Source organism: Hemiscyllium ocellatum, chromosome 47 (assembly GCF_020745735.1).
Source record: "Hemiscyllium ocellatum isolate sHemOce1 chromosome 47, sHemOce1.pat.X.cur, whole genome shotgun sequence".
NCBI classification, from domain to species: domain Eukaryota; kingdom Metazoa; phylum Chordata; class Chondrichthyes; order Orectolobiformes; family Hemiscylliidae; genus Hemiscyllium; species Hemiscyllium ocellatum.
Window position 1 is genome coordinate 14,357,482 of NC_083447.1, and position 14,732 is coordinate 14,372,213.

Genomic DNA, 14,732 nt, shown 5'->3' on the forward strand with positions numbered 1-14,732 from the left:
CAGTGCAAGTTGATAATAAACTGGCCTGGATCGAATGCATCTTGCATAATATTCACAATTGTTCACAATCTTTCATCCCTCATTGGGAGAGATAGTATTGTCAGATTGGAGGGTGGCCAATGTTGTACCAATATTTAAGAGGGTGAAAGAGCTAAACCAGAAAATGACAGGCTAGTAATATTAGTGGGAAAAATGTTGGATATCATTACGGACAGAACAGGCTTTCTTTCAGAGAGGTATGGATTAAATAAGGAGTAGCAGCATCAACGTTTTAAAGTAAAACAAGGGAGTGTGGATGCTGGAGATCTGAAACAAAAACAGTAATTGCTGGCTAAACTCAGCGGTTCCGGCAGCATCTGTGAGAAGAATACAGAGTTAACATTTCGAATTGAGTGGCTTTTCATCAGAATTGACAGCAACTAGGAAAGGCTGGTATTTATACTGAAGACAAGGTTGAGGTGGTTTGATGGGGAGGGAGAGAATAGATGGTCAGGATCATCTCAGGGTTCTCCACTTCTTTCTGAAAAGAAGGACTGAACTGTACCCAGGCACCCTGACCTGATCAAGCTTGTCCTCACTTTGAACAACTTTTCCTTTAGGTTCCCTCACTTTTCTTCACATTACATGTGTGGTTATGGGTATCTGCATAAGCCCCAGTTAGGCCTGTAACTGTGGGATATGTGGAACATTTATTTTTCCAAGCTTACTTGAGCCCCTCCCCATAACTCTTTCACCGGTACATTGATGACATCATCAGTGCTGCTTCTCTCTCTCATTCTCAACTTGAAAGACTTATCAATGTTGCTTACAATTTCCACCCTGTCCTTCCCTTCACTTGGTCCATCTCTAACTCCTCCCTTGCTTGACATTTCTGTTTTCATTTCTGGGGATAGGCTGGCCACCAATATCCATTCCAAACCAACCGATTCCCATAGTTACCTCAGTTATATATCCTCATACCCTGCTTCCAGGAAGGACTGCATCTCACTCTTCAAGTTTCGTCATTTCTGTTGTACCTGTTCTGATAATGCCACCTAATGCAGGAGGCCCTCAGAAATGTTCACCATTTTCCTCAAGTGAGGATTCCCCACTACCATGGTCAACAAGTCCCTTAGCTGTGTCCCACACTTCTGCCCTCACCCCTCCTCTCCCATAACAATGATAAGGTCCTCTGGTCCTTATTTAACAACAGTCCACCAACCTCTGGACCTGAAGTATTGTAAGCTGCCATTTCCGTAACCCCCAAAGAGATGCCACAACCAGACGCATACTCACCTCCCCTCCTTTGTCAGAATTACGCAGAGACTGTTCCCTTCAGGATGACTTTGCCCACTCCTCCTCCATTCCCAACACCTCCCCCATTCCCAATACCTCCCATCACCCACACTGCAACTTAGCATGCAGTTGCAAAAGGTGCAACATCTATTCTGTTTATCTGTTTCTTCCTCACCACTCAGGGTCCCAAATATATCTTCAAGTGAAGCAGCAATTTAACTATACTTCATTCAATCTAGTCTACTGTATTCCCTATTCTCATTGTGATCTCTTCTGAATTGAGGAAACAAAATAAGAGTGGGTAACAGCTTTGCAGAACACCTACATTCTGTCCATAACCATGACCAAGAACTTCCAACCACTTGCCACTTTAACACATCACCATGTTCACAAGCAAATATTTCTGCTGCAGGCGTGCAGCAGTGTTCCAGTGAGCCTTAGCGCAAGCGCAAAGAATGGCATCTCATTTTTTTCATTTGGAAATGCTATAGTCTCTGGAAATCAACATCAAGTTCAATACCTTTAGTGCCTGATTCCATCCATTTGTGTTTTTATAAACCTTCACACCTAGACCTATTATGACATACAATCATAGAGTTACACAGCATGGGAAAAAAACCCTTCAGTCCAATTAGTCGACCCATAATCCCAAACTAAACTAGTCACACCTGTTGGCGGTTGGTCCTTATCCCTCCCCTTCTTGGATCTCTCCGTCTCCAGTTTCAGCGACTGACTCAACATGTATATCTACTTCAAACCCACTGATTTCCAGAGCTACCTGGACTACACCTCCGCCCATCCCCTCTTCCTTTAAAAACGCTAGCCCCTACTCCTAATTCCTCCACTTCTGCCGCATCTACCCCCTGGAGGACCAGTTCCCCTTCAGAGCATCCCAGTTGGCTTCCTATTTCAAGGATTTTAATTTCCCCTCCCACAAGGTCAACAATGCCCTCCAATGCATCTCCACTTCCTGCACCTCCGCCCTTGAACCTTACACCTCCAACCGTAACAAGGATAGAACCTCCCCTCGTCTTCACCTTTCACCTCACCAACCTCCAGATAGAGCACATCATCCTCCGTTATTTCTGCCACCGACAGTCAGACCCTACTACCAGAGATATATTTCCCTCCCCACCCCAATCAGCATTCCTCAGAGACCATTCTCTCGATGACTCCCTCTTTAGATCCATGCCCCCCCACCAACCCACCCTCCACTCCAGGCACCTTCACTTCCTGCCACAAGAGGTGTAAAGCCAGTGCCCACACCTCTCTTTTCACCTCCATCCAAGGACCCAAAGGATCCTTCTACATCTGTCAAAGATTTTCCTGCCGCACGTCCAAGCTCCTCATCTACTGTGTCATAGATCATAGAACAATATAGCACAGAACAGGCCCTTCGGCCCTCGATGTTGCACCAACCTGTGAACTATTCTTGGCTCGTCCCCCTACACTATCCCCAAATCATCCATGTGCTTATCTAAGGATTGTTGAAATTTCCCTAATGTGGCTGAGTTGACTACATTAGCAGGTAGGGCATTCCAAGCCCTTACCACTCTCTGCGTAAAGAACCTGCCTCTGACATCTGTCTTAAATCTATCACCTCTCAATTTGTAGTTATGCCCCCTTGTACATGCTGATGTCGTCATCCTAGGAAATAGACTTTCACTGTTCTCCCGATCTAATCCTCTGATCATCTTGTATGTCTCTATCAAATCCCCTCTTAGCCGCCTTCTTGCCAATGAGAACAGGTTCAAGTCTCTCAGCCTTTCCTCATAAGACCTTCCCTCCAGACCAGGCAACACCCTGGTAAATATCCTCTGCACATTTTCCAATTCTTCCACATCGTTCCTGAAATATGGGGACCAGAACTGTACACAGTATTCCAAGTATGGCCGCACCAGCATTTTATATAGTTGCAGCATGATAATGCGGCTCCGGAACTCAATCCCTCTACGAATGAAACCTCACACGCCATATGCCTTCTTAACAGCACTATCCACCTGGGTGGCAACTTTCACGGATCTATGTACATGGACTCCAAGATCCCTCTGCACATCCATAGTGCCAAGAATCTTTCCATTGACCCAGTACTCAGCCTTTCTGTTATTCTTCCCAAAGTGCATCACCTCATATTTATCTGCATTGAACTCCATATGCCACCTCTCAGCCCAATTCTGCAGTTTCTCCAAGTCCCCCTGCAACCTATAACATTCTTCCACACTGTCCACTACTCCATTGACTTCAGTGTTGTCTGCAAATTTACTAATCTATCCACCTATGCCTGCATCTAAGTCATTTATAAAAATGACAAACAACAGTGATCCCAAAACAGATCTTTGTGGTACACCACTAGTAACTGGACTCCAGGCTGAATATTTTTCATCAACCACCACTTGCTGCCTTCTCTCAGAAAGCCAGTTTCTAATCCAAACATGCCAAATCACCCTCAATTCCATGCCTCTGCATTTTCTCCAACAGCCTACCATGTGGAATCTTGTCAAAGGCTTTACTGAAGTCCACGTATACCACATCAACTGCCCTACCCTCATCTACATGCTTGGTCATCTTCTCAAAAAACTCCATGAGATTTGTGAGACACGAACTGCCCCTGATGAAACCTTGTTGACTATCTGAAATCAAATTGTTGCTTGCTAGATGATTATAAATCTTATCTCTTATAATCCTTTCCAAAACTTTTCCTACAACAGAAGTAAGGCTCACTGGCCTATAATAACCTGGGTTATCTCTACTGCCCATCTTGAACAAGGTCACAATATTTGCAATCCTCCAGTCCTCTGGTACCAAACCTGTAGACAATGACGGCTCAAATATCAAAGGCAAAGGCTCTGCTACCTCCTTCCTACCTTCCAGAGAATCCTTGGATAAATCCCATCTGGCCCAGGGAGCTTGTCTACTTTCACTACTTCTAGAATTGATAACACCTGTTCGTAACTAACAGGAATTAGGATGCATAGTGTAATATCTTGTACCTCATTCTTCTCCTCTATAGTATTCTCCTTTTTCTGAGTGAAAACCAATGAGAAATGTTTGTTTAGCACCTCTCCAATCTCCACAGGGTCCACACTCAACTTCCCACTTCTGTCTTTGATTAGCCCTGTTCCTACCCTAATCATCCTTTTATTCCTTACATACCTATAGAAAGCTTTAGGGTTCACCTTTATTCTATTTGCTAAAGATTGGTCTTGTCCCATCTTTGCAGTTCTTAACTCTCTTTAAATCCTTCCTAGCTGATCTGTAACTCTCCATCGTTTCATCTGAACCATCTTGCCTCGTTAACACATAAGCCTCCTTCTTCTTCGTAACAAGAGGTGCAATTTCTGTTGTAAACCACGGTTCCCTCACCTTATCACTTCCTCCCTGCCTGACAGGGAAATACTTATCAAGGACACGCAATATCTGTTCCTTAAACCAGCTCCACATTTCTATTATCTGCATTCCCTGCATTTTGTTACCCCATTTTATGCATCCTAATTCCTGCCTAATCGCATAATTGTCTTTGCACCATCGATAACTTTTGACCTGTGGCGTGTACTTATCCCTTTCCATCGCTAAACTAAACATAACTGAATTATGGTCACTCTCTCCAAAGTGCTCACCTACAACTAAATCAAGCACCTGGCCTGGTTCATTACCAAGCACCAGATCCAGTGTGGCCTCCCCTCTTGTTGGCCCTTCGACATACTGTGTTAGGAAACCCTCCTGTGACACATTGGACAAAAACTAATCCATCTGACGTACTAGATGATCTGTTGCTGTCAATGTGATCTCCTTTACATTAGGGAGAAAGAATGGCAAGTCGCAGAACATTTTGGAGAACACCCCTGAGGCACATGCACCAAAAATCCCCACTGCCCAGTGGCTGACCACTGCAACTTCCCCTGCTGCTCCACCAAGGATATGCAAGTCCTGGGCCACCTCCACTCCCAAATCCTGGCCTGGAGGAAGCACACCTCATCTTCTAGCTTGGGAACCTCTAACCACATGGCATCAATGTCGATTTCACTGGTTTCCTCATCTCCCCTTCCCTCACTTCATCCCAGATCCAACACCCTCCAAATTGGCACCATCCTCTTGAACTGTCCAACCTGTCCATCTTCCTTCCCACCTATCTGCTCCACCCTCCGCTCTGACCTGTCACCCATTTCCCCACCCACCTGCATCAACCTACTGCCTTACCAGCTACTTCAACCCATCGAGCCCTACACCCTTCCTATTTATCTCTAAGACCCCTTCTGCTTCTTCCCGCCCCCACACTGTTCTTCTCCCCACTGTTTAAACCAAATAAATTCAACACCCAGAACAAAAAATACAAAACCCTATCACTCGCCTCCTTTGAATAGTACAAGTGTTTCCTTTTTAACTTGTAAGCCTTTTCCTCAGGCAGTATCTGTTAGCTATAGTCAAACTGCCCCTAAAGTCCTTCAAACCCAGGCCTCTTGGAATTACTGTTTTTGACCACCTCGCTGAGAAACAAAAGCTACACATATAGCAAGTGGCACCGGAAGTAATTCAGAGATTACTACCTTTTGGATCCTGTTCTTTAATCAACTTCATTGCTCCATAAACTAAAGATGACTGAAGAAATTGAGGGTTTGGTTAAGAAAAAGAAGGAAGCATATGTCAGGTATAGACAGGATAGATCGAGTGAATTCTTAGAAAAGTATAAAGAAAGTAGGAGTATACTTAAGAGGGAAATCAGGAGGGCAAAACGGGGACATGAGATAGCTATGGCAAATACAATTAAGGAGAATCCAAAGAGTTTTTACAAATATATTAAGGATAAAAGGGTAACTAGGGAGAGAATAGGGCCCCTCAAGGATCAGCAAGGCAGCCTTTGTGTGGAGCCACAAAAAATGGGGGAGATACTAAATGAAAATGTTGCATCAGTATTTACTGTGGAAAAGGATATGGAAAATCTAGACTGTAGGGAAATAGATGGTGACAACTTGCAAAATGTCCAGAATAGAGGAGGAAGTTCTGGATGTCTTGAAATGGTTAAAGGTAGTTAAATGCCCAGGACCTGATCAGGTGTACCCGAGAACTCAGTGGGAAGCTAGAGAAGTGATTGCTGGGCCTCTTGCTGAGATATTTGTATCATCGTTAGTCACAGGTGAGGTGCCGGAAGACTGGAGGTTGGCAAACGTAGTGCCACTGTTTAAGAAGGGCGGTAAAGACAAGCCAGGGAACTATAGACTGGAGAGCCTGACCTCGGTGGTGGGTAGGTTGTTGGAGGGAATACTGAGAGACAGGATGTGCATGTATCTGGAAAGGCAAGGACTGATTCGGGATAGACAACATGGCTTTGTGCGTGGGAAAGCATGTCTCCCAAACTTGATTGAGTTTTTTGAAGAAATAATAAAGAAGAATTGATGAGGGCAGAGCAGTAGATGTGATCTGTATGGACTTCAGTAAGGCGTTCGACAAGGTTCCCCATGGGAGACTGATTAGCAAGGTTAGATCTCATGGTTTACAGGGAGAACTAGCCACTTGGATACAGAACTGGCTCAAAGTTAGAATACAGAGGGTGGTGGTGGAGGATTGTTTTTCAGACTGGAGGCCTGTGACCAGTACAGTGCCACAAGGATCAGTGCTGGGTCCTCTACTTTTTGTTGTTTACATAAATGATTTGGATGCGAGCATAAGGGGTACAGTTAGTAAGTTTGCAGATGACACCAAAATTGGAGGTGTAGTGGACAGCGAAGAAGATTACCTCAGAGTACAACAGGATCTTGATCAGATGGGCCAATGGGTCGAGAAGTGGCAGATGGAGTTTAATTCAGATAAATGTGACGTGCTACATTTTGGCAAATCTTAGCAGGACTTATGCACTTAATGGTAAGGTCCTAGGGAGTGTTGATGAACAAAGGGACCTTGGAGTTCAGGTTCATAGCTCCTTGAAAGTGGAGTCGTAGGTAGATGGGATAGTGAAGAACGTGTTTGGTATGCTTTCCTTTATTGGTCAGAGTATTGAGTACAGGATTTGGGAGGTCATGTTGAGGCTGTTGGAATATTGCATGCAATTCTGGTCTCCTTCCTATTGGAAAGATGTTGTGAAACTTGAAAGGGATCAGAAAAGAATTACAAGGATGTTGCCAGGGTTGGAGGATCTGAGCTACAGGGAGACGCTGAATATGCTGGGGCTGCTTTCTCTGGAGCATCGGAGGCTGAGGGGTGACCTTATAGAGGTTTACAAAATTATGAGGGGCATGGAGAGGATAAATAGACAAAGTCTTTTCCATGGGGTCGGGGAGTCCAGAACTAGAGGGCATGGTTTTAGGGTGAGAGGGCAAAGATATAAAAGTGACCTAAGGGGCAACTTTTTCATGTAGAGGGTGGTACGTATATGGAATGAGCTGCCAGAGGATGTGGTGGAGGCTGGTACAATTGCAACATTTAAGAGGCATTTGGATGGGTATATGAATAGGAAGGGTTTGGAGGGATATGGGCCTATGCTGGTAGGTGGGACTAGATTGAGATGGGATATCTGTTCGGCATGGACGGGTTGCACCGTAAGGTCTGTTTCCATGCTGTACATCTCTATGACTCTATGACTGAGATTTTGGACTTTCCAGCTTTGAATAACCAATGCAGATTTCTCACCAACACTACTGTTGTGGAAGTTTTCAAAAATCAAAAGTCTTCCTTTAACTAAACAAATTGCTTGTTCCTGGGAGAAACAATTCATGCATGTAACTTCAGCCTGGTCTCTTTCAGACTGAGTTCAAAAACTTTTAACAAAATAAAAAGAACAACTTGCTCATCCCACCTCTGCTAAGCTAATGGTTTAATTTTTTTTATGCCTGCTGTAAACCCTATAATATAAACAAACTTCCAGTTGTACTTCAGGAGGAACTTTGCTATCGTCTGCTACTCTGGTGACTCGCTTGCTTACTTTTCTTATTTGCTACTTCTCTGATCACAGGTTGTTTCTCTCTACTAAAAAACTTATCAACAGCAAACATTAGCTTGTTATTACAGGAACAACTTATCAATGTTTCCTTCAGTTCTGTTTTCTCTGATTAATTGCCTTGTGAGTGAATTTTCCAGTGATCTGGGGATTTTCAAGAGTGTTCCTCACTCTTATTAGCCATTGCCCCGTATTCAGAGTTGGTTATCATATTTCATATTTGTTCTATTTCAGGTAAGCATTGACAGTTGTTGGATCGGCTCTCTTAGCTGTCCTCAGGGAGTGTACTCTGCAACTGTGTATGATGCCATTGCGACAGAAAGTATGCTGTTCATTCGGCAGAATCAGCTAATGTATTACTTCAAAGGAAATTTTAACTTACTTCGCCATCCAGGTCAGGGATCAGGTACTTCCAGTTCCTATTTAAGTTTAAGAACATTTAAGATGGAGGAAGTGTTAGATTAGATTCGATTAGATTCCCTACAGTATGGAAACAGGCCCTTCGGCCCAATAAGTCCACACCGACCCTCCACGCTATCTCAGAACTTCCGCAACCCTGATGGAAGAGTGTGTTGGAAATCAAGCCCCAGTGTTCCACAAGTCATCGTAAATGTGTAAATGACCAAGTTAGTCACTAAATAGTTAATTTATCTATGACCACTACCCAAGATCAAAGAAACTCACATTTTGACACAAATAAACAAGAGAACCTAAGTGTATTTATTATAAACTAATCCATCCCTTAACAAGTTGCAAAAAATTACTTATTAGCTACTGATATTCAAATATAAATTATAAACAATCTTGAAGTCCAAACATGCATGCATTGTTTTCTCAAATAGGACAGCAAAGGCAGACAGTTTTGCAGAAACATTGTGGGTGAGAAAAAGCCAAAAGTTAGCAAATCATGTGGATTAAGAATTCAAATCTTAAAGGCCATTTAAATAAATGATTTGGATGTAAGCATAAGAGGTATAATTAGTAAGTGTGCAGATGACACCAAAATTGGAGGTGTAGTGGGCAGCGAAGAAGGTTACCTCAGATTACAACAGGATCTTGATCAAATGGGCCAATGGGATGAGAAGTGGCAGATGGAGTTTAATTCAGATAAATGTGAGGTGCTGCATTTTGGGAAAGCAAATCTTAGCAGGACTTATACACTTAATGGTAAGGTCCTAGATAGTGTTGCTGAACAAAGAGACCTTGGAGTGCAGGTTCATAGCTCCTTGAAAGTGGAGTCACAGGTAGATGGGATAGTGAAAAAGGTGTTTGGTATGCTTTGTTTTATTGGTCAGAGTATTGAGTACAGGAGAAAATGTGTTGCTGGTTAAAGCACAGCAGGTTAGGCAGCATCCAAGGAATAGGAAATTCGACGTTTCGGGCATAAGCCCTTCATCAGGAATGAGGAGAGTGTGCCAAGCAGGCTAAGATAAAAGGTAGGGAGGAGGGGCGATGGAGATGTGATAGGTGGAAGGAGGTCAAGGTGAGGGTGATAGGCCGGGGTGGGGTGGGGGCGGAGAGGTCAGGAAGAAGATTGCAGGTTAAGAGGGCGGTGCTGAGTTGAGGGAACCAACTGAGACAAGGTGGGGGGAGGGGAAATGAAACTGGAGAAATCTGAGTTCATTCCTTGTGGTTGGAGGGTTCGCAGGCGGAAGATGAGGCGCTCCTCCTCCAGCCGTCGTGTTGTTATGTTCTGCCGGCGGAGGAGTCCAAGGACCTGCATGTCCTTGGTGGAGTGGGAGGGAGAGTTAAAGTGTTGAGCCAAGGGGTGGTTGGGTTGGTTGGTCCGGGCGTCCCAGAGGTGTTCTCTGAAGCGTTCCGCAAGTAAGCGGCCCGTCTCCCCAATATAGAGGAAGCCACATCGGGTGCAGCAGATGCAATAGATGATGTGTGTGGAGGTACAGGTGAACTTGTGGCAGATATGGAAGGATCCCTTGGGGCCTTGGAGGGAAGTGAGGGAGGAGGTGTGGGCGCAAGTTTTACATTTCCTGCGGTTGCAGGGAAAGGTGCTGGGAGTGGAGGTTGGGTTGGTGGGGGGTGTGGACCTGACGAGGGAGTCACGAAGGGAGTGGTCTTTGCGGAACGCTGATAGGGGAGGGGAGGGAAATATATCCCTGGTGGTGGGGTCCGTTTGGACGTGGCGGAAATGACGGCGGATGATACGTTGTACACGGAGGTTGGTGGGGTGGTAGGTGAGAACCAGTGGGGTTCTGTCTTGGTGGCGGTTGGAGGAGCGGGGCTCAAGGGCAGAGGAGCGGGAAGTGGAGGAGATGCGGTGGAGGGCATCGTCGATCACGTCTGGGGGGAATCTGCAGTCCTTGAAGAAGGAGGCCATCTGGGCTGTGCGGTGTTGGAATTGGTCCTCCTGGGAGCAAATGCGGCGGAGACGAAGGAATTGGGAATATGGGATGGAGTTTTTACAGAGGGCAGGGTGGGAGGAGGTGTAGTCCAGGTAGCTGTGGGAGTCAGTCGGTTTATAGTAGATGTCTGTGTTGAGTCGGTCGCCCGAGATAGAAATGGAAAGGTCTAGGAAGGGGAGGGAGGAGTCTGAGACAGTCCAAGTGAATTTGAGGTCGGAACGGAAGGTGTTAGTAAAGTTGATGAACTGTTCAACCTCCTCGTGGGAGCACGAGGCAGCGCCGATACAGTCATCGATGTAGCGGAGGAAAAGGTGGGGGGTGGTGCCAATGTATTCCTATTCCTTGGATGCTGCCTAACCTGCTGTGCTTTAACCAGCAACACATTTTCAGCTGTGATCTCCAGCATCTGCAGACCTCATTTTTTACCCTATTGAGTACAGGAGTTGGGATGTCATATTGCGGCTGTTGCGGACATTGGTTGGAATACTGCATGCAATTCTGGTCCCCTTCCTATCGGAAAGATGTTGTGAAACTCGAAAGGGTTCAGAAAAGATATACAAGGATGTTGCCAGGGTTGGAGGATTTGAGCTATAGGCTGAACAGGCTGGGGCTGTTTTCCCTAGAGTGTAGGAGGCTGAAGGGTGACCTTATAGAGGTTTACAAAATTATGAGGGGCATAGATAGGATAAATAGAAAAGACTTTTCCCTGGGGTCAGAGAGTCCAGAACTAGAGGGCGTGGGTTTAGGGCGAGAGGGCAAAGATATTAAAGAGATCTAAGGGGCAACTTTTTCACGCAGAGGGTGGTACGTGTATGGAATGAGCTGCCAGAGGAAGTGGTGGTGACTGGTACAGTTGCAACATTTAGGAGGCATTTTGATGGGTATATGAATAGGAAGGGTTTGGAGGGATATGGGCCGGGCGCTGGCAGGTGGGACGCGATTGGGTTGGGGTATATGTTTGGTATGGATGGGTTGGACCGAAGTGTCTGTTTCCATGCTGTACATCTCTATGACTCTATGATTTCAATAAAATGGCTTTCTCACAGTTCATTTGTTTTTAGTGATGACACTACGTTGCTGTCAACAACAGTGACTCATTTCAGAAGCTGATCTGTTGCACTTCGGTTTTTGCTTTGATGTTCTTTCTACTGTCTTTTAGTGCTGATTTTCTTCTACCCTGAGCTTGATATAATAAGTAAGTTTTTTTTTCCCTCTCCCTTAATGAAACTTGATGTTTTTTTAAATCGTGGTTAATGGTTGAGATCAGATAAAGTAATTATCTTCGTGATTAAAATGGTTACTTACATATTTGTGACGATTTGTGGAATAGCAGCACTTGACTTTCTGTGCACTTTAACATAAAAAATAGGAAATATGTGCTAGAATTATCTCTAAATAAATAAGTCAAATATATTTTGGGTTCTTATCATTCCCTTTTCATACTTCTGGAGGTCTCTTTTTTTAAAAATGCAGCTACCCTTACTCTATGATGTGTTCGAGATAAGTTACCCCTGCTTTTGCAAACTGATCCTTGAAAAGACTTATCCTGATCGGTAGATTTGTACATCTGATTTGATTTATTGTAGTCATATGTACTGATTTGCAAGCAGTCCATACAGGTCATAGAGTGCTGAGACGGAGCGAGACATATAAAGTTACAACTGCAGACGAGGTGCACAAAGCAAGGTCAACATTAGCAAGATTAACATTATTTGAAGTTAGAGAGTCATTCAGCAGTCTAATAATGGCAGGGAAAAAGCTGCTCTTGAACCTGTTGGTGCTTGTGTTCAAGCTTTTGTATTCATCTGCCTGACATAAGAGGTTGGAAGAAAGCATTACCAGGGTGGGAGAGGTCTTTGATGATGTTGGCAGCCTTTCCATGGCTGTGTAAATGCATTTCATGGATAGGAGGCTGGCTTTGTGATGGTCTGGGCTTTGCATGCAACTTTCTGCTTTTTCCAGCGCCACGCTTTATCGATTAAAAGTGAACAAGCATGGCCTCACCAATGTCCTGTACAACTGCAACAAACTTCCCAACTTCTATATGCAATGCCCTATATGATAAAGACCAGTGTGCCAAACGCCTTCTTCACAGCCCTGTCTATCTGCGACTCTCCAAGGTCCCTCTGTTCCACTGCACTCCTTAAGACGCTGTCATTCACCATGAAATGCCTACCTTGATTTGACTTTTCAGAACGCAAGACGTCACACTTATCAATGTTAAACTCCATTTGTCATTTTTCAGCCCACTTCCCCAGCAGATCAAGGCCTGGCTACGAATAGAAATATAAAAATAAACATGAGATTCTAGAAATACATTGTAAGAAAAAGAGTAGCTGGTGTAGGACGTTTGGAGGATGCAGCTAGGAAATTGATAATGGGGAATAGGGAAATGGATGATAATTTAAACCTACATTTTGTATCTGTCTTCACAATTGGATGACACTATAAACATCCAAAAGATCTATGATAAGCAAGGCAATAATGGGAAGAAAGATCTTATACCAGTCTCTATCGCAAGGGATAATGTATTCAAGAAATCAATGGGACTAAAGACAGACAAGTCACCAAGTCCTGAAGCCCTGCATCTAAGGATTTCATTGGGAAAGATTGCAGAGCTAGTGGAGGTATTGGTCAACATATTCTAAAACTTATTGGAGGTTTCAGCAGATTTAAAAATTGTTGTGTCCCTTATCTCCCTCTTGCCTTACCACTGATGCTGAGTGCCGAAAGCTACAAGTATGTAGGTCTATGAATACATGTAGCTGTGTGCAGGACTTGGTTTCTCATGGCAGTCATCAGTCTCTTCATACAGGCAGCCAGAAAAACACATTTTGGAACCACACGTATTGAGAACAGCTGCTCTGACAAACCTGCCTCCTGCTCCTCTCCATGCATTTCATGAAATCATGAGGGAGCAAACCTGTGGTATCACATCTGTCTGGAGCTGAGTGGGGGGCTGATCTCTGATAGTCTTCTGAGTGCCAGGGACCTAGAGTGCTTCTTCCTTGACTAGCTGTGAAGATGTGTTTGTGATGTGCTCACCAGCTTGTGCTCAAATGTAATTTGGAAAAATTACCCAATTTATGGAGGATGCACATGAAAGCTGTGTCAGTGCATCATCAGTCAAATCAAAGAGCACTGAAGGAATTGCTAAATTACAGTCAAATCATGGAGAAGCTTAAATTGTGATAATTGTGTAAATTTCAACTAATCTTGTGTAAGGGATTTAATTGTTGACCATAAGACATAGGCGTGGAAGTAAGGTCATTCGGCCCATCGAGTCCACTCCTTCATTTAGTCATGGCTGGTGGGCATTTCAACACAACTTACCCGCACTCTCCGTGTAGCCCTTAATTCCTTGCAAGATCAAGAATTTATGAATGTCTGCCTTGAAGACATTTAACATCCCAGCCTCCACTGCGCCCCGTGGCAATGAATTCCACAGGCCCCCCACTGTCTGGCTGAAGAAATGTCTCCTCAATTCCGTTCTAATTTTACCCCCCCTAATTCTAAGGCTGTGCCCACTGGTCCTAGTTTCCCCGCCTAACGGAAACAGCTTCCCAGAGTCCACCCTTTCTAAGCCATGCATTATCTTGTAAGTTTCTATTAGATCTCCCCTCAGCCTTCTGATCTCTAATGAATACAATCCCAGGATCGTCAGCCAGTCATCGCTTTAGAGGGATCATCCGTGTGATTCTCCACTGGACACACTCTAGTGCCAGTATGTCCTTCCTGAGGTTTGGGGCCCAAAATTGGACACAGTATTCTAAATGGGGCCTAATTAGAGCTTTATAAAGTCTCAGAAGCACATCGTCCTGGGGTTGGAGGGTCCCGAGGTGGAAGATGAGGCGTTCTTCTTCCAGGCGTTGGGTGGTAAGGGAGTGGTGATGGAGAAGGCCCAGGATTATATGTCCTTGGCAGAGTGGGAGTTGAGGTGTTCGGCTATGGGGCAGGGGGGTTGGTTAGTGCGGGTGTACTGGAGATGTTCTTTGAAGCACTCTGTGAGTAGGCGTCTTGTCTCCCCAATGTAGAGGAGACTGTATCGAGAGCAACGGATGCAATAAATGATGTGTGGAAGTTCAAGTAAAACTCTGATAGATGTGGAAGCCTCCTTTGGGGCCTTGGACGGAGGTGAGGGGGCAAGTGTGAATGCAGGTTCGCAATTC

At 44.6% G+C, this 14,732-nt stretch overlaps 1 protein-coding gene across 1 annotated transcript in view; it reads left to right on the plus strand.

Annotated features, from left to right (window-relative positions):
- Positions 1-14,732, plus strand: part of LOC132836636 (cation channel sperm-associated auxiliary subunit gamma-like) — a 265,261-nt gene that overhangs the window by 54,447 nt on the left and 196,082 nt on the right. Inside the window, exon 3 of the mRNA XM_060856028.1 lies at positions 8,438-8,588. Coding sequence (XP_060712011.1) covers positions 8,438-8,588 — 151 coding nt within the window. The remainder of the gene's footprint in view (positions 1-8,437; positions 8,589-14,732) is intronic.